General features: G+C 45.5%; 1 protein-coding gene and 1 long non-coding RNA gene across 5 annotated transcripts in view; one reads left to right on the top strand and one right to left on the bottom strand.

The window, feature by feature from the left end:
- FBXW8 (F-box and WD repeat domain containing 8) overlaps nt 1-9304 on the bottom strand; it is a 144056-nt gene extending 134752 nt beyond the window's left edge. Inside the window, exon 1 of one of the 2 annotated variants that reach the window (XM_056536853.1) lies at nt 6431-9304. In XM_056536853.1, coding sequence (XP_056392828.1) covers nt 6431-6733 — 303 coding nt within the window. In that variant the 5' untranslated portion in view covers nt 6734-9304. The remainder of the gene's footprint in view (nt 1-6430) is intronic. The other variant, XM_056536843.1, reaches the window with a different exon arrangement.
- LOC130285455 (uncharacterized) overlaps nt 6417-26210 on the top strand; it is a 115720-nt gene continuing 95926 nt past the window's right edge. For all 3 annotated transcript variants that reach the window (XR_008847335.1, XR_008847337.1, XR_008847334.1), the window contains exon 1: nt 6417-6544. This is a non-coding gene — a long non-coding RNA (uncharacterized LOC130285455). The remainder of the gene's footprint in view (nt 6545-26210) is intronic.

Raw genomic sequence — 26210 nt, 5'->3', positions numbered from 1 at the left:
TACAGTATATAGCTCCTGACCATGTGCAGGTAATGATGGAGTATACAGTATATATAGCTCCTGACCATGTGCAGGTAATGATGGAGTATACAGTATATATAGCTCCTGACCATGTGCAGGTAATGATGGAGTATACAGTATATAGCTCCTGACCATGTGCAGGTAATGATGGAGTATACAGTATATAGCTCCTGACCATGTGCAGGTAATGATGGAGTATACAGTATATAGCTCCTGACCATGTGCAGGTAATGATGGAGTATACAGTATATAGCTCCTGACCATGTGCAGGTAATGATGGAGTATACAGTATATAGCTCCTGACCATGTGCAAGTAATGATGGAGTATACAGTATATAGCTCCTGACCATGTGCAGGTAATGATGGAGTATACAGTATATATAGCTCCTGACCATGTGCAGGTAATGATGGAGTATACAGTATATAGCTCCTGACCATGTGCAGGTAATGATGGAGTATACAGTATATAGCTCCTGACCATGTGCAGGTAATGATGGAGTATACAGTATATAGCTCCTGACCATGTGCAGGTAATGATGGAGTATACAGTATATAGCTCCTGACCATGTGCAGGTAATGATGGAGTATACAGTACAGGGCGCTGACCATGTGCAGGTAATGATGGAGTATACAGTATATAGCTCCTGACCATGTGCAGGTAATGATGGAGTATACAGTATATAGCTCCTGACCATGTGCAGGTAATGATGGAGTATACAGTATATAGCTCCTGACCATGTGCAGGTAATGATGGAGTATACAGTATATAGCTCCTGACCATGTGCAGGTAATGATGGAGTATACAGTATATAGCTCCTGACCATGTGCAGGTAATGATGGAGTATACAGTATATATAGCTCCTGACCATGTGCAGGTAATGATGGAGTATACAGTATATAGCTCCTGACCATGTGCAGGTAATGATGGAGTATACAGTATATAGCTCCTGACCATGTGCAGGTAATGATGGAGTATACAGTATATAGCTCCTGACCATGTGCAGGTAATGATGGAGTATACAGTATATATAGCTCCTGACCATGTGCAGGTAATGATGGAGTATACAGTATATAGCTCCTGACCATGTGCAGGTAATGATGGAGTATACAGTATATAGCTCCTGACCATGTGCAGGTAATGATGGAGTATACAGTATATATAGCTCCTGACCATGTGCAGGTAATGATGGAGTATACAGTATATATAGCTCCTGACCATGTGCAGGTAATGATGGAGTATACAGTATATATAGCTCCTGACCATGTGCAGGTAATGATGGAGTATACAGTATATAGCTCCTGACCATGTGCAGGTAATGATGGAGTATACAGTATATAGCTCCTGACCATGTGCAGGTAATGATGGAGTATACAGTATATATAGCTCCTGACCATGTGCAGGTAATGATGGAGTATACAGTATATATAGCTCCTGACCATGTGCAGGTAATGATGGAGTATACAGTATATATAGCTCCTGACCATGTGCAGGTAATGATGGAGTATACAGTATATATAGCTCCTGACCATGTGCAGGTAATGATGGAGTATACAGTATATAGCTCCTGACCATGTGCAGGTAATGATGGAGTATACAGTATATATAGCTCCTGACCATGTGCAGGTAATGATGGAGTATACAGTATATAGCTCCTGACCACGTGCAGGTAATGATGGAGTATACAGTACAGAGTGCTGACCATGTGCAGGTAATGATGGAGTATACAGTATATATAGCTCCTGACCATGTGCAGGTAATGATGGAGTATACAGTATATAGCTCCTGACCATGTGCAGGTAATGATGGAGTATACAGTATATAGCTCCTGACCATGTGCAGGTAATGATGGAGTATACAGTATATAGCTCCTGACCATGTGCAGGTAATGATGGAGTATACAGTATATATAGCTCCTGACCATGTGCAGGTAATGATGGAGTATACAGTATATAGCTCCTGACCATGTGCAGGTAATGATGGAGTATACAGTATATAGCTCCTGACCATGTGCAGGTAATGATGGAGTATACAGTATATATAGCTCCTGACCATGTGCAGGTAATGATGGAGTATACAGTATATAGCTCCTGACCATGTGCAGGTAATGATGGAGTATACAGTATATAGCTCCTGACCATGTGCAGGTAATGATGGAGTATACAGTATATAGCTCCTGACCATGTGCAGGTAATGATGGAGTATACAGTACAGAGCGCCTGACCATGTGCAGGTAATGATGGAGTATACAGTATATATAGCTCCTGACCATGTGCAGGTAATGATGGAGTATACAGTATATAGCTCCTGACCACGTGCAGGTAATGATGGAGTATACAGTATATAGCTCCTGACCATGTGCCGGTAATGATGGAGTATACAGTATATAGCTCCTGACCATGTGCAGGTAATGATGGAGTATACAGTATATAGCTCCTGACCATGTGCAGGTAATGATGGAGTATACAGTATATATAGCTCCTGACCATGTGCAGGTAATGATGGAGTATACAGTATATATAGCTCCTGACCATGTGCAGGTAATGATGGAGTATACAGTATATAGCTCCTGACCATGTGCAGGTAATGATGGAGTATACAGTACAGAGCACTGACCATGTGCAGGTAATGATGGAGTATACAGTATATAGCTCCTGGCCATGTGCAGGTAATGATGGAGTATACAGTATATAGCTCCTGACCATGTGCAGGTAATGATGGAGTATACAGTATATAGCTCCTGACCATGTGCAGGTAATGATGGAGTATACAGTATATAGCTCCTGACCAAGTGCAGGTAATGATGGAGTATACAGCTCCTGACCATGTGCAGGTAATGATGGAGTATACAGTATATAGCTCCTGACCATGTGCAGGTAATGATGGAGTATACAGTATATATAGCTCCTGACCATGTGCAGGTAATGATGGAGTATACAGTATATATAGCTCCTGACCATGTGCAGGTAATGATGGAGTATACAGTATATATAGCTCCTGACCATGTGCAGGTAATGATGGAGTATACAGTATATAGCTCCTGACCATGTGCAGGTAATGATGGAGTATACAGTATATAGCTCCTGACCATGTGCAGGTAATGATGGAGTATACAGTATATAGCTCCTGACCATGTGCAGGTAATGATGGAGTATACAGTACAGAGCGCCTGACCATGTGCAGGTAATGATGGAGTATACAGTATATATAGCTCCTGACCATGTGCAGGTAATGATGGAGTATACAGTATATAGCTCCTGACCACGTGCAGGTAATGATGGAGTATACAGTATATAGCTCCTGACCATGTGCAGGTAATGATGGAGTATACAGTATATAGCTCCTGACCATGTGCAGGTAATGATGGAGTATACAGTATATAGCTCCTGACCAAGTGCAGGTAATGATGGAGTATACAGCTCCTGACCATGTGCAGGTAATGATGGAGTATACAGTATATAGCTCCTGACCATGTGCAGGTAATGATGGAGTATACAGTATATATAGCTCCTGACCATGTGCAGGTAATGATGGAGTATACAGTATATATAGCTCCTGACCATGTGCAGGTAATGATGGAGTATACAGTATATATAGCTCCTGACCATGTGCAGGTAATGATGGAGTATACAGTATATAGCTCCTGACCATGTGCAGGTAATGATGGAGTATACAGTATATAGCTCCTGACCATGTGCAGGTAATGATGGAGTATACAGTATATAGCTCCTGACCATGTGCAGGTAATGATGGAGTATACAGTACAGAGCGCCTGACCATGTGCAGGTAATGATGGAGTATACAGTATATATAGCTCCTGACCATGTGCAGGTAATGATGGAGTATACAGTATATAGCTCCTGACCACGTGCAGGTAATGATGGAGTATACAGTATATAGCTCCTGACCATGTGCCGGTAATGATGGAGTATACAGTATATAGCTCCTGACCATGTGCAGGTAATGATGGAGTATACAGTATATAGCTCCTGACCATGTGCAGGTAATGATGGAGTATACAGTATATATAGCTCCTGACCATGTGCAGGTAATGATGGAGTATACAGTATATATAGCTCCTGACCATGTGCAGGTAATGATGGAGTATACAGTATATAGCTCCTGACCATGTGCAGGTAATGATGGAGTATACAGTATATAGCTCCTGACCATGTGCAGGTAATGATGGAGTATACAGTATATAGCTCCTGACCATGTGCAGGTAATGATGGAGTATACAGTATATAGCTCCTGACCATGTGCAGGTAATGATGGAGTATACAGTATATAGCTCCTGACCATGTGCAAGTAATGATGGAGTATACAGTATATAGCTCCTGACCATGTGCAGGTAATGATGGAGTATACAGTATATATAGCTCCTGACCATGTGCAGGTAATGATGGAGTATACAGTATATAGCTCCTGACCATGTGCAGGTAATGATGGAGTATACAGTATATAGCTCCTGACCATGTGCAGGTAATGATGGAGTATACAGTATATAGCTCCTGACCATGTGCAGGTAATGATGGAGTATACAGTATATAGCTCCTGACCATGTGCAGGTAATGATGGAGTATACAGTACAGGGCGCTGACCATGTGCAGGTAATGATGGAGTATACAGTATATAGCTCCTGACCATGTGCAGGTAATGATGGAGTATACAGTATATAGCTCCTGACCATGTGCAGGTAATGATGGAGTATACAGTATATAGCTCCTGACCATGTGCAGGTAATGATGGAGTATACAGTATATAGCTCCTGACCATGTGCAGGTAATGATGGAGTATACAGTATATAGCTCCTGACCATGTGCAGGTAATGATGGAGTATACAGTATATATAGCTCCTGACCATGTGCAGGTAATGATGGAGTATACAGTATATAGCTCCTGACCATGTGCAGGTAATGATGGAGTATACAGTATATAGCTCCTGACCATGTGCAGGTAATGATGGAGTATACAGTATATAGCTCCTGACCATGTGCAGGTAATGATGGAGTATACAGTATATATAGCTCCTGACCATGTGCAGGTAATGATGGAGTATACAGTATATAGCTCCTGACCATGTGCAGGTAATGATGGAGTATACAGTATATAGCTCCTGACCATGTGCAGGTAATGATGGAGTATACAGTATATATAGCTCCTGACCATGTGCAGGTAATGATGGAGTATACAGTATATATAGCTCCTGACCATGTGCAGGTAATGATGGAGTATACAGTATATATAGCTCCTGACCATGTGCAGGTAATGATGGAGTATACAGTATATAGCTCCTGACCATGTGCAGGTAATGATGGAGTATACAGTATATAGCTCCTGACCATGTGCAGGTAATGATGGAGTATACAGTATATATAGCTCCTGACCATGTGCAGGTAATGATGGAGTATACAGTATATATAGCTCCTGACCATGTGCAGGTAATGATGGAGTATACAGTATATATAGCTCCTGACCATGTGCAGGTAATGATGGAGTATACAGTATATATAGCTCCTGACCATGTGCAGGTAATGATGGAGTATACAGTATATAGCTCCTGACCATGTGCAGGTAATGATGGAGTATACAGTATATATAGCTCCTGACCATGTGCAGGTAATGATGGAGTATACAGTATATAGCTCCTGACCACGTGCAGGTAATGATGGAGTATACAGTACAGAGTGCTGACCATGTGCAGGTAATGATGGAGTATACAGTATATATAGCTCCTGACCATGTGCAGGTAATGATGGAGTATACAGTATATAGCTCCTGACCATGTGCAGGTAATGATGGAGTATACAGTATATAGCTCCTGACCATGTGCAGGTAATGATGGAGTATACAGTATATAGCTCCTGACCATGTGCAGGTAATGATGGAGTATACAGTATATATAGCTCCTGACCATGTGCAGGTAATGATGGAGTATACAGTATATAGCTCCTGACCATGTGCAGGTAATGATGGAGTATACAGTATATAGCTCCTGACCATGTGCAGGTAATGATGGAGTATACAGTATATATAGCTCCTGACCATGTGCAGGTAATGATGGAGTATACAGTATATAGCTCCTGACCATGTGCAGGTAATGATGGAGTATACAGTATATAGCTCCTGTCATGCAGCACTCACTTCTATGCCTTTTGTCTCACATAGCCAAGCCCTTTTGTTTCCCTCCAGTTACTGCAAACCCTAATGCCCAGACAGCCTTTTGATGTAGTTACCCTAGTTGGGAAACACAGTCATTATCTTCACAACAACCAATCAGCGTGTTTCTTTCATTTTCTAAACCCCGCAGAAAAAACTACAGCCGTAATCTGATTGGTTGCGGCCCACTATCCACAGTGCGCGGTGGTGACGTCATCCCGTCCTCCCAGCACCCTGAGCGCAGATATTTACCAGGTCGCTGATGAGCTGTTCCAGCAGGGTGGGCGCCCTCTGAGGGGATCCGGCCTTGTCGGTCACAGTTCCGGGCACCGGCCTCTCCTGCAGCAGGCTCTCCGCCAGTGCCAGGTACCGAGTGTTCGCTCCCTCCGGCTCCGGTGACCCAGGGAGATGTCTCCAGGCCACATCTTCTTCGGGGGGCAGCTCTGGGCTGGGTGCAGAACGTCGCCGTTTCGGCGGTAACGGGGCTGGGATTTCCCCCTGGATCTCTGCCCTCCAGCGGTCGCGGAATTCTTTCAGAGACTTGTCCAGGGACATAGCGGCCGTCAGCCCAGATCCGCACTCACCGCCGCCCCGCTACGGCCATTATGGACAGGGGTGTAAGGAAAGTTGTGTTGCTAGGGTTACGGTGAGCCCCTGTACCCACAGAGAGGATTGGTGTACTCCATAGATTCTTCCGACCGGGAAAGTGGAGACTAAACATTGGTTCCTATCCTGACGTTCCGTCTACTCACGGCGTACTCCTGGAGGAGCAGGGTCTACTTTACAGTGTGCACTCAAGAAAGTCGCAGTATTTTGTCTCACAGCTTCTTATTCACTGAAGTTGGTTTCTTATTCGGCAGCTTCTTATTCACTGAAGTTGGTTTCTTATTCGGCAGCTTCTTATTCACTGAAGTTGGTTTCTTATTTGAGCATTTTCTTATATATGACTATGGCTAATAGTCCTTTTTCTACTCTTATTTCTCTGCGGAGAAATTTAAGGGGTTAAAAGCCATTGGGTCACTGAATAATAGCCCCTCCATAATACTCAGCTGTATCCAGCCTGGCTCAAACAGTGGATTGGCATTTAAACAGGTGCCAACCACATACATTTTCTGCATTTTGAATAAGTAACTGATAAATTTAAGGGGTTAAACGTGGTTGTGCCACTGACTTAAGTCTTGAAAAATAAAGAGTAAGGACCCCTCCATAATACCCAGCTGTATCCAGCCCAAACAGTGGATTGGCATTAAAACAGGTGCCAACCTTGCCAACTATATACATTTTCAGTATTTTTAAGAAGTAACTGGTGATGTGTAAAGAATCTGCATGACCCAGGGTGTAACACATAGAAGCATTATTTTCTCTGTGATATGTCAGGTCAACTTAAACTCTTTTCTGGCTGGGTACAAGGTATACAGCGTCTCAACCATAGCCGTGTGCTATACAGGGCTGTATACAGCACATAGGGCTACACTTCTCATTGCATGTGCCAGTGATGGAATGATAAATATGTGCACAGCCCAGGCCACAACAACGCGGCTTATATATATATATATACACCAGGTCTGGACTGGCCTTGGCTGTGTGAACATATGTGCGACTTCTGAACATGTTTTCAAAAAGTTGTACATGATAAATCCTGGCACCAGGTTTAAAATACCCACTCTGTGCCATTAAATATAGGTTGAAGTACATTAAGTTCTGTGTATATGATGTGGGTACTGGACAAGGACTATTGTGGAGATTCAGCAAAGCCGAAGAAAAGTGGTGACGTTGCCCATAGCAACCTATAAGAACGCTTCTCTATTTTCTGCTCTCTGCACTAAGACTGAGTCCACCCCCAGTAAAGGCTCTAACCAATCATCATCATGAGGAGCTCCTTTCAGGCTGTTCTCCCGTGGCATTTAATATGCAGAACTAATCCAAAGAAGAGAATGGCCACCGCAAAATAAACACCAGAGATCCAGAAATCAAAGGAAGGCTTCACGTTTATTCCACACAAAAGTGTATACATGTGCAACGTTTTGGCTAAGTGTCTTTGTCAAGCATAACAAGTAATACAATGAAGCTTACTTAAATACATCAAGGTGTACTTCAATCTATATTGAACCCCTTAAGGGAATGCACTGTAAATGTACAGCGCTGCTTAGCATCACGTACCTTTATGGCACGGCTGGGACACGGGCGCAGGAGCTACGCTCGCTTCATTCCCGGCGGCTGTCAGCAGCTACGGACCTGCCGGTAATGGCGGACATCAGAGATCGCGCTGATGTTCGTCATTAACCCCTCAGGTGCCGTGATCAATACAAATGACGGCATCTGCACCAGTGCGGCACTTATAATGGCTGATCATCAGTGCCGCGGGGATCAGATCAGCCAAGATGACTACCAGAGGTCCCCTCACCTGCCTCCGACTGTCTCCTGGAGTCTTCTGCATTGATCTGCCTTCCAGCACACCAGAGCTGAAGATCGCCAATAATACTGATCAGTGCTATGCCCTATGCATAGCACTGAACAGTATTAGCAATCTAATGATTGCTATAAATAGTCCCCTATGGTGACTAAAAAAGTGTAAAACAAATATAAAAAAAATTTGAAAAAGCCCGTCCCCCAATAAAATTTTAAATCGCCCCTTTTCCCCATATTTATTAACCCCTTGGGGACGGAGCCCATTATGACCCTAAGGACGGGAGCATTTTTTGCAAATCTGACCACTGTCACTTTAAGCATTAATAACTCTGGAATGCTTTTAGTTATAAATTTGATTCCGAGATTGTTTTTTCGTGACATATTCTACTTTATGTTAGTGCTAAATTTTCGGCGATACTTGCATCCTTTCTAGGTGAAAAATGCAAAAATTTCATGAAAAATTTGAAAATTTTGCATTTTTCTAACTTTGAAGCTCTCTACTTATAAGGAATATGGATATTCCAAATAAATTATGTATCGATTCACATATACAATATATCTACTTTATGTTTGCATCATAAAATTGATGAGTTTTTACTTTTGGAAGACATCAGGGGGCTTTAAAGTTCAGCATCAATTTTCCAATTTTTCGCGAAATTTTCAAAATCGGAATTTTTCAGGGACCAGTTCAGGTTTGAAGTGGATTTGAAGGGTCTTCTGGTTAGAAATACCCGATAAATGACCCCCTTATAAAAACTGCACCCCTCAAAGTATTCAAAATGACAATCAGTAAGTGTGTTAACCCTTTAGGTGTTTCACAGGAATAGCAGCAAAGTGAAGGAGAAAATTCAAAATCTTCATTTTTTACACTGGCATGTTCTTGTAGACCCAGTTTTTGGATTTTTACAAGGGGTAAAATGAAAAAAATCATCTCAAAATTTGTAACCCAATTTTTCTCGAGTAAGAAAATACCTCATGTGTATGTCAAGTGTTCGGCGGGCGCAGTAGAGGGCTCAGAAGGGAAGGAGCGACAATGGGATTTAGGAGAGTGAGTTTTTCTGAAATGGTTTTTGGGGGGCATGTCCCATTTAGGAAGCCCCTATGGTGCCAGAACAGCAAAAAAAAAAACATCGGACACTATTATGGAAACGACACCCCTCAAGGAACGTAACAAGGGGTACGGTGAGCCTTAACACCCCACAGGTGTTTGACAACTTTTTGTTAAAGTCGGATGTGTAAATGAAAAAAAAATATTTTTCCACTAAAATGCTGGTTTTTCCCCAAATTTTACTTTTTTACAAAGGGTAATAGGAGAAAATGCCCCCCAAAATTTGTAACCCCATTTCTTCTGAGTATGGAAATACCCCATATGTGGACGTCAAGTGCACTGCGAGCGAACTACAATGCTCAGAAGAGGAGGAGCACCATTGAGCTTTTAGAGAGATAATTTGTTTGGAATGGAAGTCGGGGGCCATGTGCATTTACAAAGCCCCCCCGTGGTGCCAGAACAGTGGACCCCCCCACATGTGACCCCATTTTGGAAACTACACCCCTCACGGAATGTAATAAGGGGTGCAGTGAGCATTTACATCCCACTGGCGTTTGACAGATCTTTGGAACAGTGGGCTGTGCAAACAAAAAAATTAAATTTTTCATTTTCACAGACCACTGTTCCAAAAATCTGTCAGACCCCTGTGGGGTGTAAATGCTCACTGTACCCCTTATTACTTTACACGAGGGGTGTAGTTTCCAAAATGGGATCACATCTGGGTATTTATTATTTTGCATTTATGTCAGAACCGCTGTAAAATCAGCCACCCCTGTGCAAATCACCAATTTCGGCCTCAAATGTACACAGTGCGCTCTCACTCCTGAGCCTTGTTATGCGCCCGCAGAGCATTTTACGCCCACATATGGGGTATTTCCGTACTCAGCAGAAATTGCGTTACAAATTTTGGGGGTCTTTTTTTCCTTTTACCTCTTGTGAAAATAAAAAGTAAAGGGCAACACCAGCATGTTAGTGTAAAAAAATTTTTTTTTTTACACTAACAGGCTGGTGTAGACCCCAACTTTTCCTTTTCATAAGGGGTAAAAGGAGAAAAAGCCCCCCAAAATTTGTAGTGCAATTTCTCCCGAGTACGGCGATACCCCATATGTGCCCCTAAACTGTTGCCTTGAAATATGACAGGGCTCCAAAGTGAGAGAGCACATGCGCATTTGAGGACTAAATTAGGGATTGCATAGGGGTGGACATAGGGGTATTCTACGCCAGTGATTCCCAAACAGGGTGCCTCCAGCTGTTGCTAAACTCCCAGCATGCCTGGACAATCAGTGGCTGTCCGGAAATGCTGGGAGTTGTTGTTTTGCAACAGCTGGAGGCTCCGTTTTGGAAACACTGCTGTACAATACGTTTTTTATTTTTATTGGGGGGGGGGGGACAGTGTAAGGGGGTGTATATGTTGTGTTTTACTCTTTATTAGGTGTTAGTGTAGTGTAGTGTTTTTAGGGTACATTCACACTGGCGGGTTACGGCGAGTTTCCCGCTAGGAATTTGCGCTGCGGCGAAAAATTTGCCGCAGATCATACTTGAAGCAGGAAACTTGCTGTAAACCCGCCCGTGTGAATGTACCCTGTACGTTCACATGGGGGGGGGGCAAACCTCCAGCTGTTTCAAAACTACAACTCCCAGCATGCACGGTCTGTCAGTACATGCTGGGAGTTGTAGTTTTGAAACAGCTGGAGGCACACTGGTTGGAAAATACTGAGTTAGGTAACAGAACCTAACAGAAGGTTTTCCAACCAGTGTGCCTCCAGCTGTTTCAAAACTACAACTCCCAGCATGTCTGATCACAGAAGGGCATGCTGGGAGATGTAGTTATGCAACAGCTGGAGGTACGCAACTACAACTCCCAGCATGCCCAGACAGCTGTTTGCTGTGTGGGCATGCTGGAATTTGTAGTTTTGCAACATCTGGAGTGCTACAATTTAGAGACCACTGAACAGTGATCTCCAAACTGTGGACCTCCAGATGTTGCAAAACTACAACTCCCAGCATGCCCAGACAGCAAACAGCTGTGTGGGCATGCTGGGAGTTGTAGTTTTGCAAGATCTAGAGGGCAGTATAGAGATCACTGTGCAGTGGTCTCTAAACTGCAGACCTCCAGCTGTTGCAAAACTACAAATTCCAGCATGCCCACACAGCAAACAGCTGTCTGGGCATGCTGGGAGTTGTAGTTTTGCAACATCTGGAGGGCTACAGTCTAGAGACCACTACAGTGGTCTCAGACTGTAGCCCTCTAGGTGTTGCTATGCAACTACTCACCGGCTTCCGCCGCATCCGGGAGCCGTCCTCTTCTGCCGCACGCCGCCGCAGATCTCCGTCGCCGCCGCCGATCCCCGTCGCTCCGCTGCCTCCGGAGGGGTAAGTGGACTCCGGCGCCGCTCCTCTTCATTTTCCCCGTTCTGCCCCGCCTATTGTGGGAGGGCAGGACGGGGAAAACGAAAGTAAACCCCTCCGCCCCAGATCTGCTATTGGTGGTCGCGTCTAGACCACCAATAGCAGAGATAGGAGGGGTGGCACCCGTGCTACCTCACTCCTATCGCTTTAGGGGGATCGTGGGTGTCTTAGACACCCGCGATCCCCCTTCTATTCCGGGTCACCGGGTCACCATAGACCCGTAATGACCCGGAATCGGCGCAAATCGCAAGTGTGAATTCACTTGCGATTTGCGCCGATCGCCAACATGGGGGGGTCTAATGACCCCCCTGGGCATTTGCACGGGGTGCCTGCTGATAGATATCAGCAGTCACCCCGGCCCGGTCCCCGCCCGGGGGCCGAAATTCCCACGGGCGTATGGATACGCCCTTCGTCCCCAACAGGTTAATACAAAAAAGCGTAAAAAAAAAATAAACATATTTGGTATTGTTACGTGCGTAAATGTCCAAACTATAAAAATATATAATCTTAATGATCCCCTACGGCAAACGGCGTAAACGTAAAAAAATATATTTTTTGTTACATCAAACTGCAATAAAATTTAATAAAAAGCGTGACTTATATTAATTTTTGCTCCCAAAGATGCACTAGGTCTTATTTTCAGGGGAGGACCCCCCCCCCCCCAGAGGGAGGCTGGGGGGGGAGGGGGAGTCTAGAGAATCCAGTGGGGCTCATGAGTCTCCCCCACCCTCACCTCACATTTCCTCACATGCTAATCCACTGTTTGGGCCAGGCTGGATACAGTTGGGTATTATGGAGGGGCCCTTACTCTTTATGTTTCCACCCTTAATTCAGTGGCTCAATGGCGTTTAACCCCTTAAATTCCTCACTTATTCAAAATACTGAAAATGTACATGGTTGGCCAACTGTTTGGGCCAGGCTGGGTATTTATGGAGGGGCCCGTACCCTTTATTTTTCATCCCTTAGGTCAGTGGTCAAACAACATTTAACCCCTTGAAATAACCAGTCACTTATTCAAAATGCAGACAATGTATAAAGATGGCAAGGTTGGCACCTGTTTTAATGCCAATCCACTGTTTGGGCCAGCTTGGATACAGTTGGGTATTCTGGAGGGGCCCTTGGTCTTTATTTTTCAACACTTAGGTCAGTGGCCCAACTGCGTTTAACCCCTTAAATTTAGCAGTTACTTACTCAAAACGCATATTTTTTCATCAATTTTTTTGCAGCAAAAACACAAACAATCTAGATGTTTTTTTTCTGAATTCGATTGTTCCCAAATAATATTCAACATTTATGTATAAAAAAAAAGGTTTACTGTAGAGAAAAAAGAGGAGAAAAGGTCTTAGTCATCGATAAGAAAATGCTTTTTTTTTGTGTTCAAACCATTGTTTTTGTCTTCGCTTCACTATGAACATTAAACTATTAAGTCCCTTAAGGACTCATGGTTTTTGCACTTTTTTTTTTTTTTTTTCTCCTCCTCCTTACGTTTTAAAAATCATTACCCTTTCAATTTTCCACCTAAAAATCCATATTATGGCTTATTCTTTGCTCCACCAATTCTACTTTGCAGTGAAATCAGTCATTTTATCCAAAAATCCACAACGAAACGGAAAAGAAAAATCATTGTGCGACAACATTGAAGAAAAAACACTTTTTTAAAATTTTGCGGGCTTACGTTTCTACACAGTGCATTTTTCGGTAAATATGACACCTTATCTTAATTCTTTAGGTCCATACAGTTAAAATGATACCCTTATATAGGTTTGATTGTGTCGTACGTCTGGAAAAAAATGATAACTACATGCAGGAAAATGTATACGTTTAAAAATGTCCTCTTCTGACCCCACTAACTTTTTTTTCCGCATATGGGCACGTGATCTGAAATTTTATCGGTACCATTTTTGTTTTGATTGGACTTTTTGATCGCTGATACTGAAGACCCTCTCGGTCTCAATGAACGTCAAGATATTAATGTATTTCCATGAATGTGCAATGTAATATTCTGGTTAAGTGGCTATTTACTGAGCAGGAGTAGTCTTCACCAGAGTACTCCTTTAAGGACGGGAGCATTTTTTGCATATCTGACCTCTATCACTTTATGCATTAATAACTCTGGGATGCTTTTACATATAAAGTAGAATATATCACGAAAAAACGATCTCTGAATCAAATTTGTTAGTGGTAAATTTACGTCAATACTTGCATCATTTCTTGGTGAAAAATTCCAAAATATCAGGAAAAATTTAAAAATTTTGCATTTTTTTTTTATTTGAAGCACTCTGCTTGTAAGGAAAAGGGACATGTCAAATAAATGACATTGATTCACATATATAATATGTCTACTTTATGTTTTCATCATAAAGTTGACATGTTGTTTTTACTTTTTGACATCAGAGGGCTTCAAAGTATAGCAGCAATTTTTCCGGCAAATTTCGAAATCTGAATTTTTCAGGGACCAGTTAAGTTTAGAAGTGAATTTGAGGGTCGTTATGTTGGAAATCCCCTATAATGTACCCCATTATGAAAACTGCACCCCTCAAAGCATTCAAAATGACATTCAAAAAGTTTGTTAACCCTTTAGGTGTTTCACAAGAACAGCAGCAAAATGGAAGAGAAAAATGAAAATGTAAAATTTTTTTACACTAAAATGTTATTGTAGCCCCATTTATTTTCATTTTTACAAGGGGTAAAAGGTAAAAAGGCCCCCCCAAAACATGTACCGATTTATCGGCGTATAACACGCACTTTTTAGGCTAAAATTTTTAGCCTAAAGTCTACCTGCGTGTTATACGCCGATAAGCCGATGCAGTTCAATGATTTAAAGCGGGCGCTTTAAATCAATGAACTGCAGCGGCTTTGCAGGTGCAGAGACCTGCTGTCGCTGCCGGCTTCTCTGCCCCTGCCTGTCCTGGGGTCTAGAGCCCTGCTGCCGGCCCTTCTCTCCCGCTGGCTATCTGCCAGACGGGGGGAGAGAAGGGGCAGCGGCACCCATTGCCGGCGCCGCTGCCTCCCCCATCCCTGGTTGTATAATTACCTGTTGCCGGGGTCGTGTCCGCGCTGCTTCAGGCCTCCGGTGTGCGTCCCCTGCGTCGTTGCTATGCGCTGCAAGAAGCAATGACGTCACTCGTCAGTGCGCCGCACCGTGCAGTGCATAGCAACGACACATGGGACGGACACAGGAGGCCTGAAGCAGCGCAGACCCGACTGCGGCAACAGGTAATTATACAACCGGGGATGGGGGAGGCAGCGGCGCCAGCAATGGGTGCCGCTGCCCCTTCTCTCCCCCTGACTATGGGCGCAGGCACCAATAGTCAGGGGGAGAGAACGGGCAATTGTGGTATATCCCAATAAATACGGTAATTCATTTTCTCTAGGGTAAGGAAATATCTTTTAGATGTGGATGTTAAGTGCTCTGTGGGTGAACTAGAGGGCTCAGAAGGGAAGGAACGACAACGGCATTTTGGAGAGCAAATTTTTCATACAATTTTGGAAACTACACCCCTCAAGGAATGTAACGAGGGGTACAGTGAGCCTTAAAACCCCACAGGTTATTGACGAACTTTCGTTAAAGTGGGATGTGAAAATGAAGAATTTAATTTTTAACACTAAAATGCTGGTGTTACCCCAAACTTTTCATTTTCACAAGGAGTAATAGGAGAAAATGCCCCCCAAAAGTTGTAACCCCATTTCTCTCGAGTAAGGAAATACCTCATATGTGGATATAAAGTGCTCTGTGGATGCACTAGAGGGCTCAGAAGGGAAGGAGCGACATTGGGCTTTTGGAAAGCGAATTTTGCTGAAATGGTTTTTGGGGGGCATGTCGCATTAAGAAAGCCCCCATGATGCCAGAACAGTAAAAAAAAACACATGGCATACTATTTTTGGAACATACCCCATATGTTAATGTAAAGTGCTCTGCGGGTGCACTACAATGCTCAGAAGAGGAGCGCCATTGTGCTTTTGGCGAGAAAATTTGTCCGGAATTGAAGGCCACGTGTGTTTACAAAGCCCCCATAGTGCTAGAACAATGGACCCCCCACATGTGACCACATTTTAAAAACTACACCCCTCAAAGAATGTTATAAGGGGTACAGTGAGCATTTACGCCCCACAGGTGTCTGACAGATTTTTGGAACAATGGTCCGTGAAAATGAAAAATGTAATTTTTAATTTGCTCAGCCCACTGTTCCAAAGGCCTATCGAACACCAGTAGGGTGTAAATGCTCACTGTACCCCTAATTAAATTCTGTGAGGGGTGTAGTTTCCAAAATGGGGTCACATGTGGGGGGGGGGGTCGACTGTTCTGACACCACGGGGGCTTTGTAAATGCTCATGGCCCCCCGTCTTCCATTCCAAACAAATTCCCTCTCCAAAAGCTCAATTGCGCTTCTTCTCTTCTGAGCATTGTAGTGCACCAGCAGAGCACTTGACATCCACATATGGGGTATTTCCCTACTCAGAAGAGATTGGGTTACAAATTTTGGGGGCCATTTTCTTCTATTACCCCTTGTAAAAATTTAAAATTTGGGTAAGAATCAGCATTTTAGTGAGGGGAAAAAAAATTCATTTACACATCCAACTTTAACGAAAAGTCGTCAAACACCTGTGGGGTGTTAAGGCTCACTGGACCCCTTGTTACGTGCCTTGAGGGGTGTAGTTTCCAAAATGGTATGCCATGTGGTTTTTCTTTGCTGTTCTGGCACCATAGAGGCTTCCTAAACGTGACGTGCCCCCAAAAACCATTTCAGAAAAACTCACTCTCCAAAATTCCATTGTCGCTCCTTCCCTTCTGAGCCCTCTACTGCGCCCGCCGAACACTTGACATACACATATGAGGTATTTCCTTACTCGAGAGAAATGGGGTTATAAATTTTAGGAAGATTTCTCTCCTTTCACCCCTTGTAAAAATTCAAAAACTGGGTCTACAAGAACATGCAAGTTTAAAAAAAAAAAAATGAAGATTTTTAATTTTCTCCTTCACTTTGCTGCTATTCCTGTGAAACACCTAGGCCCAGATTTATCAAACTGTGCGAGAGAAAAAATAGAGTGGTTTTCCCACAGCAACCATTTACAGCTCAGGTTTCACTTTACCAGAGCTTGTTTACTGAACGATGATTGGTTGCTGTGGGAAAATCACTCTACTTTTTCTCTCACACAGTTTGATAAATCTGGGCCCTAAAGGATTAACAAATTTTTTGAATACTTGAGGGGTGCAGTTTTTATAGGGCTGGGCGGTATACCGGTTCATACCGAATACTGAAATTTTTAGGCTGCACGAAATGAATTTTAGCCCATACCGCAATACCGGTTGCGCCCCTCCCCCCTTGGGAATGTATTATCAGCCCAGCGCTGCGCTGTCCCCACATCGGGGAACTAATCATACGTGACCCGCCTGCGCTGTTCTGCTTCCCCCCCCCCCCCCAATTAATTATCAGCCCAGCCAGCGGGGTACTACTCACATATGTCAAGCACTGCCCTCCTCCTCTTTGTTGCGGGCCGACACCGGCGCTGGAACTCTATACTGTACGCCAGTGGTCTCCAACCTCCAGCTGTTGCAAAACTACAACTCCCAGCATGCCCGAACAGCCAACACTGTCTGGGCATGCTGGGAGTTGTAGTTTTGCAACAGCTGGAGGTCCGCAGGTTTGAGACCACTGCTGTATCCCTACGCAGGCTGCAAAAGATAAAGAAAATTAACTTTTAACTTGCCTACGTCGGACAGCCGTCAGCCTATCACCGGCCGGAGCGATGTCCCACCCCGGCCGGTGATATGCTGAGCCCACTGTCATGTAAGAAGCTGGCTTCTTACATGACAGTGGGCTCAGCCTATCACTGGCAGGGGCGGGACATCGATCTGGCCGGTGATAGGCTGACGGCTGTCCGACGTTCCAGGGCCGACGTAGGTAAGTTAAAAGTTTATTTTCTTTATCTTTTGCAGCCCGGGCATAAAAATACAACATACAGCAGTGGTCTCTAACCTGCGGACCTCCAGCTGTTGCAAAACTACAACTCCCAGCATGCCCGGACAGCCAACGCATGTTGGGAGTTGTAGTTTTGCAACATCTGGAGGTCTGCAGGTTGGAGACCACTGGCGTACAGTATAGAGTTCCAGCGCCAGTGTCTGCCCGCAACAAAGAAGAGGAGGGCAATGCTTGACATATGTGAGTAGTACCCCGCTGGCTGGGCTGATAATTGGGGGGAAGCAGAACAGCGCAGGCGGGTAACATGATTTGGTGGGGGGGGGGATACTGTTATACCGTGGAACCGCCATAAGTTACAAAAATACCGCAATACACATTTTTGGTCATACCGCCCAGCTTTTTTTATAATGGGGGATTTCTAATATGAAGGCCCTTCAAATCCACTTCAATCCTGAACTAATCCCTAAAAAATTGCTGCTGAACTTTGAAGCCCTCTGATGTCTTCCAAAAGTAAAAACATGTCAACTTTATGATGCAAACATATAGTAGACATACTGTATATGTGAATCAATATATAATTTATTTGTTATGTCCATTTTTCTTTACAAGCAGAGAGTTTCAAAGTTATAAATATGGAAAATTTTACATTTTTTCATCAAATTTTGGAATTTTTCACCAAGAAATGCAAGTATCAACGAAAATTTACCATTAACATAAAGTAGAATATGTCACGAAAAAACATTCTCGGAATCATAATGAAAAGTAAAAACATCCCAGAGTTATTAATGCGTCCGGAAGTTTATTACTCCGAACGTTGTGTGCGGGCTTCCGTGTTCGCGGCCGCCCCCTCAACCAAAGTCTATGGGAAGGGGGCGTGACAGCGGCACACAGCGTTCGGAGTAATGAACTTCCGGACGTTGCGAGCGGAGCTCCGAAAGGCAGGGCAGCGCATAACCCCTTTAAAGTGACAGTGGTCAGATGTGCATAAAATGCTCTGGTCCTCAAGGTAAAAATAGGCTGGGTCCTTAAGGGGTTAAGCATACTAATTTTGGTGCATGTAATTTATAATTTTTTTTCAAGTAGTAAAACAAATAGAAAAGCCAAAGAAAAATAAATAAAAAAGCCGAAAAAAGCACTGTGTAGAAATGGAAGCCCTTAAAAGTCGCAAAATGGCGTGTTTTTTTTTCTTCATTTCAGCCACAAATAATGTTTTTTTTTGTTTTGCCGCAGATTGTTATGAAATAAGTAATGTCATTACAAAGTACAATTGATGACACAGAAAATAAGCCCTTATAGGAGTCTGTAGGTGCAAAATTTAAAGCGTTTATGATTTTTAGAAGATGAGGAGGAAAAAACAAAAGTGCAAAAATGAAGATTGTTTTGAGTCCTTAAGGACCTTAAGGTTAAAGGAGAACTCCGGAATAGGAAAATTATTGTCCATACTGCCGGCAGTAAAAAAAAAAAAAAATAAACAGGTACATACGGTACCTTCCTTCGCTCCTCCGGTAACCGTCTCCGCCGCGATCCTCTTCCTGGTTGCCGGTGGTCGGCGAGTCATACTGCACTCAGCCAATCACCGGCCGCAGCGAAGTCCCGACTCGTTCGGTGATTGGCTGAGCGCAGTATGACTCGCCGGCAACCAGGAAGAGGATCGCGGCGGAGGCCGGAGCCGGTTACGGGGGGAGCGAAGAAAGGTATGTACCTATTTATTTTTTTACTGCGGCAGTATGGACGATAATTTTCCTATTCCGGAGTTCTCCTTTAATATAACGGGAGCAGGCAATGGACGTGAATAAGTGTCCATTGTCCTTTAAGAGGTTAAAAAGTGTAAAAGAAAAAAATATATAAAATTGCCCCTTTTTCCCCCTTTACCCCCAAGAAGGGTAAAAAAATAAATAAGCAAACATATTTGATAACACAGTGTGTGTAATTATCCGATCAAAATATAATGTAAATGATTTTGTACAGTAAAGGGCTTAAACATTAAAAAAAAAAAGTTCAAAATTGCTGTGTTTTATTCACATCACATTCACCCCAAAAAAATGATATACGCAAAAGTGGTACCAAAAAAAAAAAAAACTACAAATCATGGCGCAGAAAAATGGGGAAGTTATAGGTGGTCATAATTGGGCAATTTTAAACATGCTTATTTTGTAGTTATGAGTTTTTATTTTAACTTTTTTTTTTTTTAACCCCTTAAGGAATGATGGGCATACACATACGCCCCCGTTTCTGAGTCCTTAAAGGCTCATGGCGTACAGGTACACCTTGCATTCTTCCGGCCCCTGCCGCTTGCCAGGCGGGGACCGGACCGGGATGCCTACTGATATCATTCAGCAGGCATCCCGGCATATCGCCCAGGCAGGTCATATCGGCGGTCGTCGCAAATCGACAATCAATTCAGATCGGCGATTCCGGGTTGATCAGGTCTCTGATGACCCGATAGCCCGGAAAATGGGGATCATCGGGCAGAGCGGGGGGGGGGGGGGAGAGATGGTGGCGGGTACCGGAGTCATGAGGAGGCCAGAGTATATGGGATCGGTGGCAGTGAGGAGGCGGCGGAGCAGCGGTGGAGGCAGCAGTGAAGATCAGCTGCCTTCTAGGAGTTGCCAAACTACAGCCAAAGGCTTTCTGGGCATGCTAGGGGTTGTAGTTTTTCAACATCTGGAAGAGCACAGTTTGGACACCACTATACAATGGTGTCTAAACTGTAGCACTCCAGATGTTGCAAAACTACAACTCCAGGCATGCTGGGAGTTGTAGTTCGGCAAAATGTGGCCCTTAATGCCCCCAGCATGAGCAGTCTGAGCATGCTTGGAGTTGTAGTTTTGCAACATCTGGAGGGCTACAGTTTGGACACCACTACACAGTGGTCTCCAAACTGTTCTCCTCCAGTTGTTGCATGACTACAACTCCCAACATGCCCTTCGGCTGTCTGGGCATGCTGGGAGCTGTAGCTTTGCAACAACTGGAGGCACACTGGTTGGTAGACACTGTGTTAAAGGACAACTGCAGCAGCGTTACACATTAAACTGCAGTGTTTGATCGCGGGTAGTCCGACCGTTGGGACCCCCCCCCCCCCGACACCGCCATAAGCACTCATGGTGAGCGCTAAGGCGCGTAGCGTCGACCTCCCCGTCCCCATACAGTTCTATGAGGGATGCAGGGAGGCACGAATGCTGCCTCTCCGCCTCTCCCATAGAGATGTATGGAGGAGGAGTGCTGGCTGCAATGTCATGCTGCGGCTGGCACGCTCCCTGCACGGGAGAGCCGCGGCCCCGTACAAGAGATCGCCGGGGGCCCCAGTGTTCGAACTCCCCACGATCAAACACGTATCGCCTATCTTGTAACGCTGCAGATGTGTTTTAAGTAACAAACTCAGTGTTTTGCAACCAGTGTGCCTCCAGCTGTTGCATAACTACACCCCCCAGCATGCACGGACAGTCAAACGGCATGCTGGAAGTTATAGTAGTATTCCTCCAGCTGTTGCATAACTACAAATCCCAGCATGCCCTTCTGCTGTCCGTGCATGCTGGGGGTGGTAGTTTTTGCGCCCCCCATGGTAATGTACAGGGTAAATTCACACAGGCGGTGGTTTACAGTGAGTGTCTCGATGGAAGTTTGAGCTGCAGCAAATTTTCTCAAACTCCCAGCGGGAAACTCACTGTGAATCCCCGCACGTGCGAATTTACCCTAAAAACACTACACTACACCTACACAAAATAAAGGGTAAAACACTACATATACACATACCCCTACACAGTTACACCCAGCCATTGACTGTCCAAGCATCCTGGGAGTTTTGCAACAGCTGGAGGCACTTTTTGGGAAGCACTGCCGTAGGGTAATTTTGGTATCAGAGGCAAGTGTAATTCTTGCATCCGCGTCCATCCCTATGCATATCCCTAATTCAGGCCTCAAATGTGCATGGGGCTCTCTCACTTCTGAGCCCTGCCGTATTTCAAGGCAACAGTTTAGGACCACATCTGGGGTATTTGCGTACTCGGGAGAAGATGCCTAACAAATTTTGGGTGCTTTTTCTCCTTTTACCCTTTATGAAAAGGTAAAGTTGGGATCTACACCAGCAGGTTATTGTAAAAAAAAAAAAAATTATTTTCTACACTAACATGCTGGTGTTGCCCCATACTTTTCATTTTCACAAGAAGTAAAAGGGGAAAAAAAAATGTGGGTGTAAAATATGTGGGTGTAAAATGCTCTGCGGACGCACAACAAGGCTCAGAAGTGAGAGCGCCATGTACATTTGAGGTGATTTGCACAGGGGTTCTGACATAAACGCGAAAAAAAAAAAAAAAAAACACCCACATGTGAACCCATTTTGGAAACTACACCCCTCAGGGAACGTAACAAGGGGATATCCATTGTTACGCCGAGCGCTCCGGGTCCCTGCTCCTCCCCGAAGCACTCGTGGCGTTCTCCTCTCTGCAGCGCCCCGGTCAGACCCGCTGACCGGGAGCGCTGCACTGACACGACGGGGATGCGATTCGCATAGCGGGACGCGCCCGCTCGCAAATCGCATCCCAAGCCACTTACCTGTCCCAGTCCCCGGCTGTCACGTTCTGGCGTGCGCGCACCAGCTCTCTTAAGATTTAAAGGGCCAGTGCACCAATGATTGGTGCCTGGCCCAATCAGTCTAATTAGCCTCCTGCTCATATAACCTCACTTCCCCTTCACTGCTTTGCCGGATCTTGTGACAGAAAAAGCGTTAGTGTATGTCCCAAGCCTGTGTTCCAGACCTTCTGCTGTTGCCCCTGACTACGACCCTTGCTGCCTCCCCTGACCTTCTGCTACGTCCGACCTTGCTCTTGCCTTGTCCTTTTATACCGCGCCTGTCTCAGCAGTCAGAGAGGTTGAGCCGTTTACCGGTGGATACGACCTGGTTGCTACCGCCGCAGCAAGACCATCCCGCTTTGCGGCGGGCTCTGGTGAATACCAGTAGCAACTTAGAACCGGTCCACCGGTACGGTCCACGCCAATCCCTCTCTGACACAGAGGATCCACCTCCAGCCTGCCGAATCATAACAGTAGATCCGGCCATGGATGCCGCTGAGGTTGCGCTGCCAAGTCTCGCTGACCTACCCACGGTGGTCGCCCAACAAGGACAGCAGCTGTCGCAGTTGACCACCATGCTACAGCAACTTCTGCCACTGCTACAGCAGCAACCATCTCCTCCGCCAGCTCCTGCACCTCCTCCGCAGCGAGTGGCCGCTCCTAGCCTCCGCTTGTCTCTGCTGGACAAATTTGATGGGGACTCTAATCTCTGCCGTGGTTTCCTGTCTCAATGTTGCCTACATTTGGAGATGTTGTCGGACCAATTTCCTACAGAACGGTCTAAGGTGGCTTTCGTAGTTAGTCTTCTGTCTGGAAAGGCCTTGTCTTGGGCCACACCGCTCTGGGACCGCAATGATCCTGCCACAGTCCAGTCCTTCTTTGCTGAAGTCCGTAGTGTCTTCAAGGAGCCAGCCCGGGCCTCCTCTGCCGAGACTGCTTTGCTGAACCTAGTCCAAGGAACTTCTTCCGTAGGCGAATACGCCATCCAGTTTCGTACCCTTGCCTCAGAGCTAGCCTGGAACAATGAGGCCCTCTGCGCGACCTTCAAGAAAGGCTTATCCAGCAACATCAAAGATGTACTGGCTGCTCGAGAAATTCCAGCTAACCTGTCTGAACTTATCCTTTTGGCCACCCGCTTCGACAAGCGTTTTTCTGAAAGACACCAGGAGCTCCGCCAGGAAAAGGGCCTTGATCTCTGGGCACCTCTCTCCCAGTATCCTTTGCAATCTACCCCTGTGCCTCCCGCCGAGGAGGCTATGCAAGTGGATCGGTCTCGCCTGACCCATGAAGAGAGGACTCGCCGCAGAGATAAAAATTTATGTCTGTACTGCGCTAGTACCGAACATTTCTTGGTGGACTGCCCGATTCGTCCTCCGCGTCTGGGAAACGCACGCACCCTGTTCAAATGGGAGTGGCGTCCCTTGGTGTGAATTCTGCTTCTCCACGTCTCACTGTGCCCGTGCGGATTGCTCCTTCTGCCAACTCCTCCTTCTCAGCTGTGGCCTTCTTGGACTCTGGTTCTGCTGGAAATTTTATTCTGGCCTCTTTGGTTAATAGTTTCTGCATCCCGGTGACCCGTCTCGTCAAGCCGCTCTACATTTCTTCGGTCAACGGAGTAAAATTGGACTGCACTGTGCATTACCGCACAGAACCCCTGCTTATGAGCATTGGACTGCATCATGAGAAAATTGAATTTTTTGTTCTGCCCAACTGCACCTCTGAAGTCCTCCTTGGTCTGCCATGGCTCCAACGTCATTCTCCCACCCTTGACTGGACCACCAGGGAGATCAAGAATTGGGGTCCTGCTTGTCACAAACGATGCCTCACATCTGCTCCTCATAGCCCCCTTCCTGGTAACACTCTGCCCCGTGACAAGCTTCACCCTCTGCCCCCCTCCCCATTCCCACTTCTTCTGGATTGCCTGCCGCTGATGTTGCTTCCCAGGACTTCTCTTTTTTCCGTAAGGAAACTCAAGAGTCGCCCCCTATGTTCTCGTCTCATTTGAAGGGACAAGGAGACAAAAAGAGGGGGAGACCTAAGGGGGGGGGTACTGTTATGCCGAGGGCTCCGGGTCCCTGCTCCTCCCCGGAGCGCTCGCGGCGTTCTCCTCTCTGCGTTCTCCTCTCTGGGTGTAAAATATGTGGGTGTAAAATGCTCTGCGGACGCACAACAAGGCTCAGAAGTGAGAGCGCCATGTACATTTGAGGTGATTTGCACAGGGGTTCTGACATAAACGCGAAAAAAAAAAAAAAAACACCCACATGTGAACCCATTTTGGAAACTACACCCCTCAGGGAACGTAACAAGGGGGTATCCATTGTTACGCCGAGCGCTCCGGGTCCCTGCTCCTCCCCGAAGCACTCGCGGCGTTCTCCTCTCTGCAGCGCCCCGGTCAGACCCGCTGACCGGGAGCGCTGCACTGACACTCACGACGGGGATGCGATTCGCATAGCGGGACGCGCCCGCTCGCGAATCGCATCCCAAGCCACTTACCTGTCCCCGGCTGTCACGTTCTCTCTTAAGATTTAAAGGGCCAGTGCACCAATGATTGGTGCCTGGCCCAATCAGTCTAATTAGCCTCCTCCTGCTCCCTGCTCACATAACCTCACTTCCCCTCCACTGCTTTGCCGGATCTTGTTGCCTTGTGCCAGAGAAAGCGTTAGTGTATGTCCCTAGCCTGTGTTCCAGACCTTCTGCTGTTGCCCCTGACTACGACCCTTGCTGCCTGCCCTGACCTTCTGCTACGTCCGACCTTGCTCTTGCCTGGTCCTTTTATACCGCGCCTGTCTCAGCAGTCAGAGAGGTTGAGCCGTTTACCGGTGGATACGACCTGGTTGCTACCGCCGCAGCAAGACCATCCCGCTTTGCGGCGGGCTCTGGTGAATACCAGTAGCAACTTAGAACCGGTCCACCGGTACGGTCCACGCCAATCCCTCTCTGACACAGAGGATCCACCTCCAGCCTGCCGAATCATAACATCCATGGAAAAGAAAGAAGAAGTATCGGCACTCACCAGTGTGGCTATGAAGTCTTCTTTATTGAGACATATACACGGTAGGGATACAGAAGAGAGGGGTGGTGGGGGGACAAGTGGTGGCGACCAAGCTCCTGTTTCACAGGACCCCCTAATTTTTCAATAGGATTCCCACCTAAAAGAAGCCTCAAGGTAATATATATAGCGGAGCTCCTTCACATCATTGTTTTCTGGACTGCATGAACGCAGGTGCAGAACATTGCAACTAGCGCATCGGCATCCCAATGTACAATGACATGTACATTTTTCTAACACTTGTATAAGTGAAGGGAATGGAGGGTCAATAGGTCGGTCCTTAAGGGGTTAAAGTGTACCTGTCAGATCACTCAAAAAAACAAAACTGTTATACGGTGAGAGCCCGGCAGCAGTCTTCCTGCTCCTCCCCTTCTCTTCACATTGTGTACAGCCCCTCCCTCTCCAAAACGTCCAGGACGAAGCAGTGTTCACAGAAGGACTGAATGCATTCCAGAAGGTGGGGGGGGGGGGGTTGGGCAGTTTTTTGACTGGATTTTTCAGAATGAAATACTGAAAAATTTCTAATGAAAACAATTGAAAAACCTATTGGTTTTGCATGCTTTACAACATATCAAAAGTTTTTATATCAGACATTGCCCAGTTTTTTCATAGGTCCCATTTTTAGCC

This window comes from Hyla sarda, chromosome 1, assembly GCF_029499605.1.
Source record: "Hyla sarda isolate aHylSar1 chromosome 1, aHylSar1.hap1, whole genome shotgun sequence".
In the NCBI taxonomy this organism is placed as follows: Eukaryota; Metazoa; Chordata; class Amphibia; order Anura; family Hylidae; genus Hyla; species Hyla sarda.
This window is presented reverse-complemented; position numbering and strand designations above follow the sequence as displayed.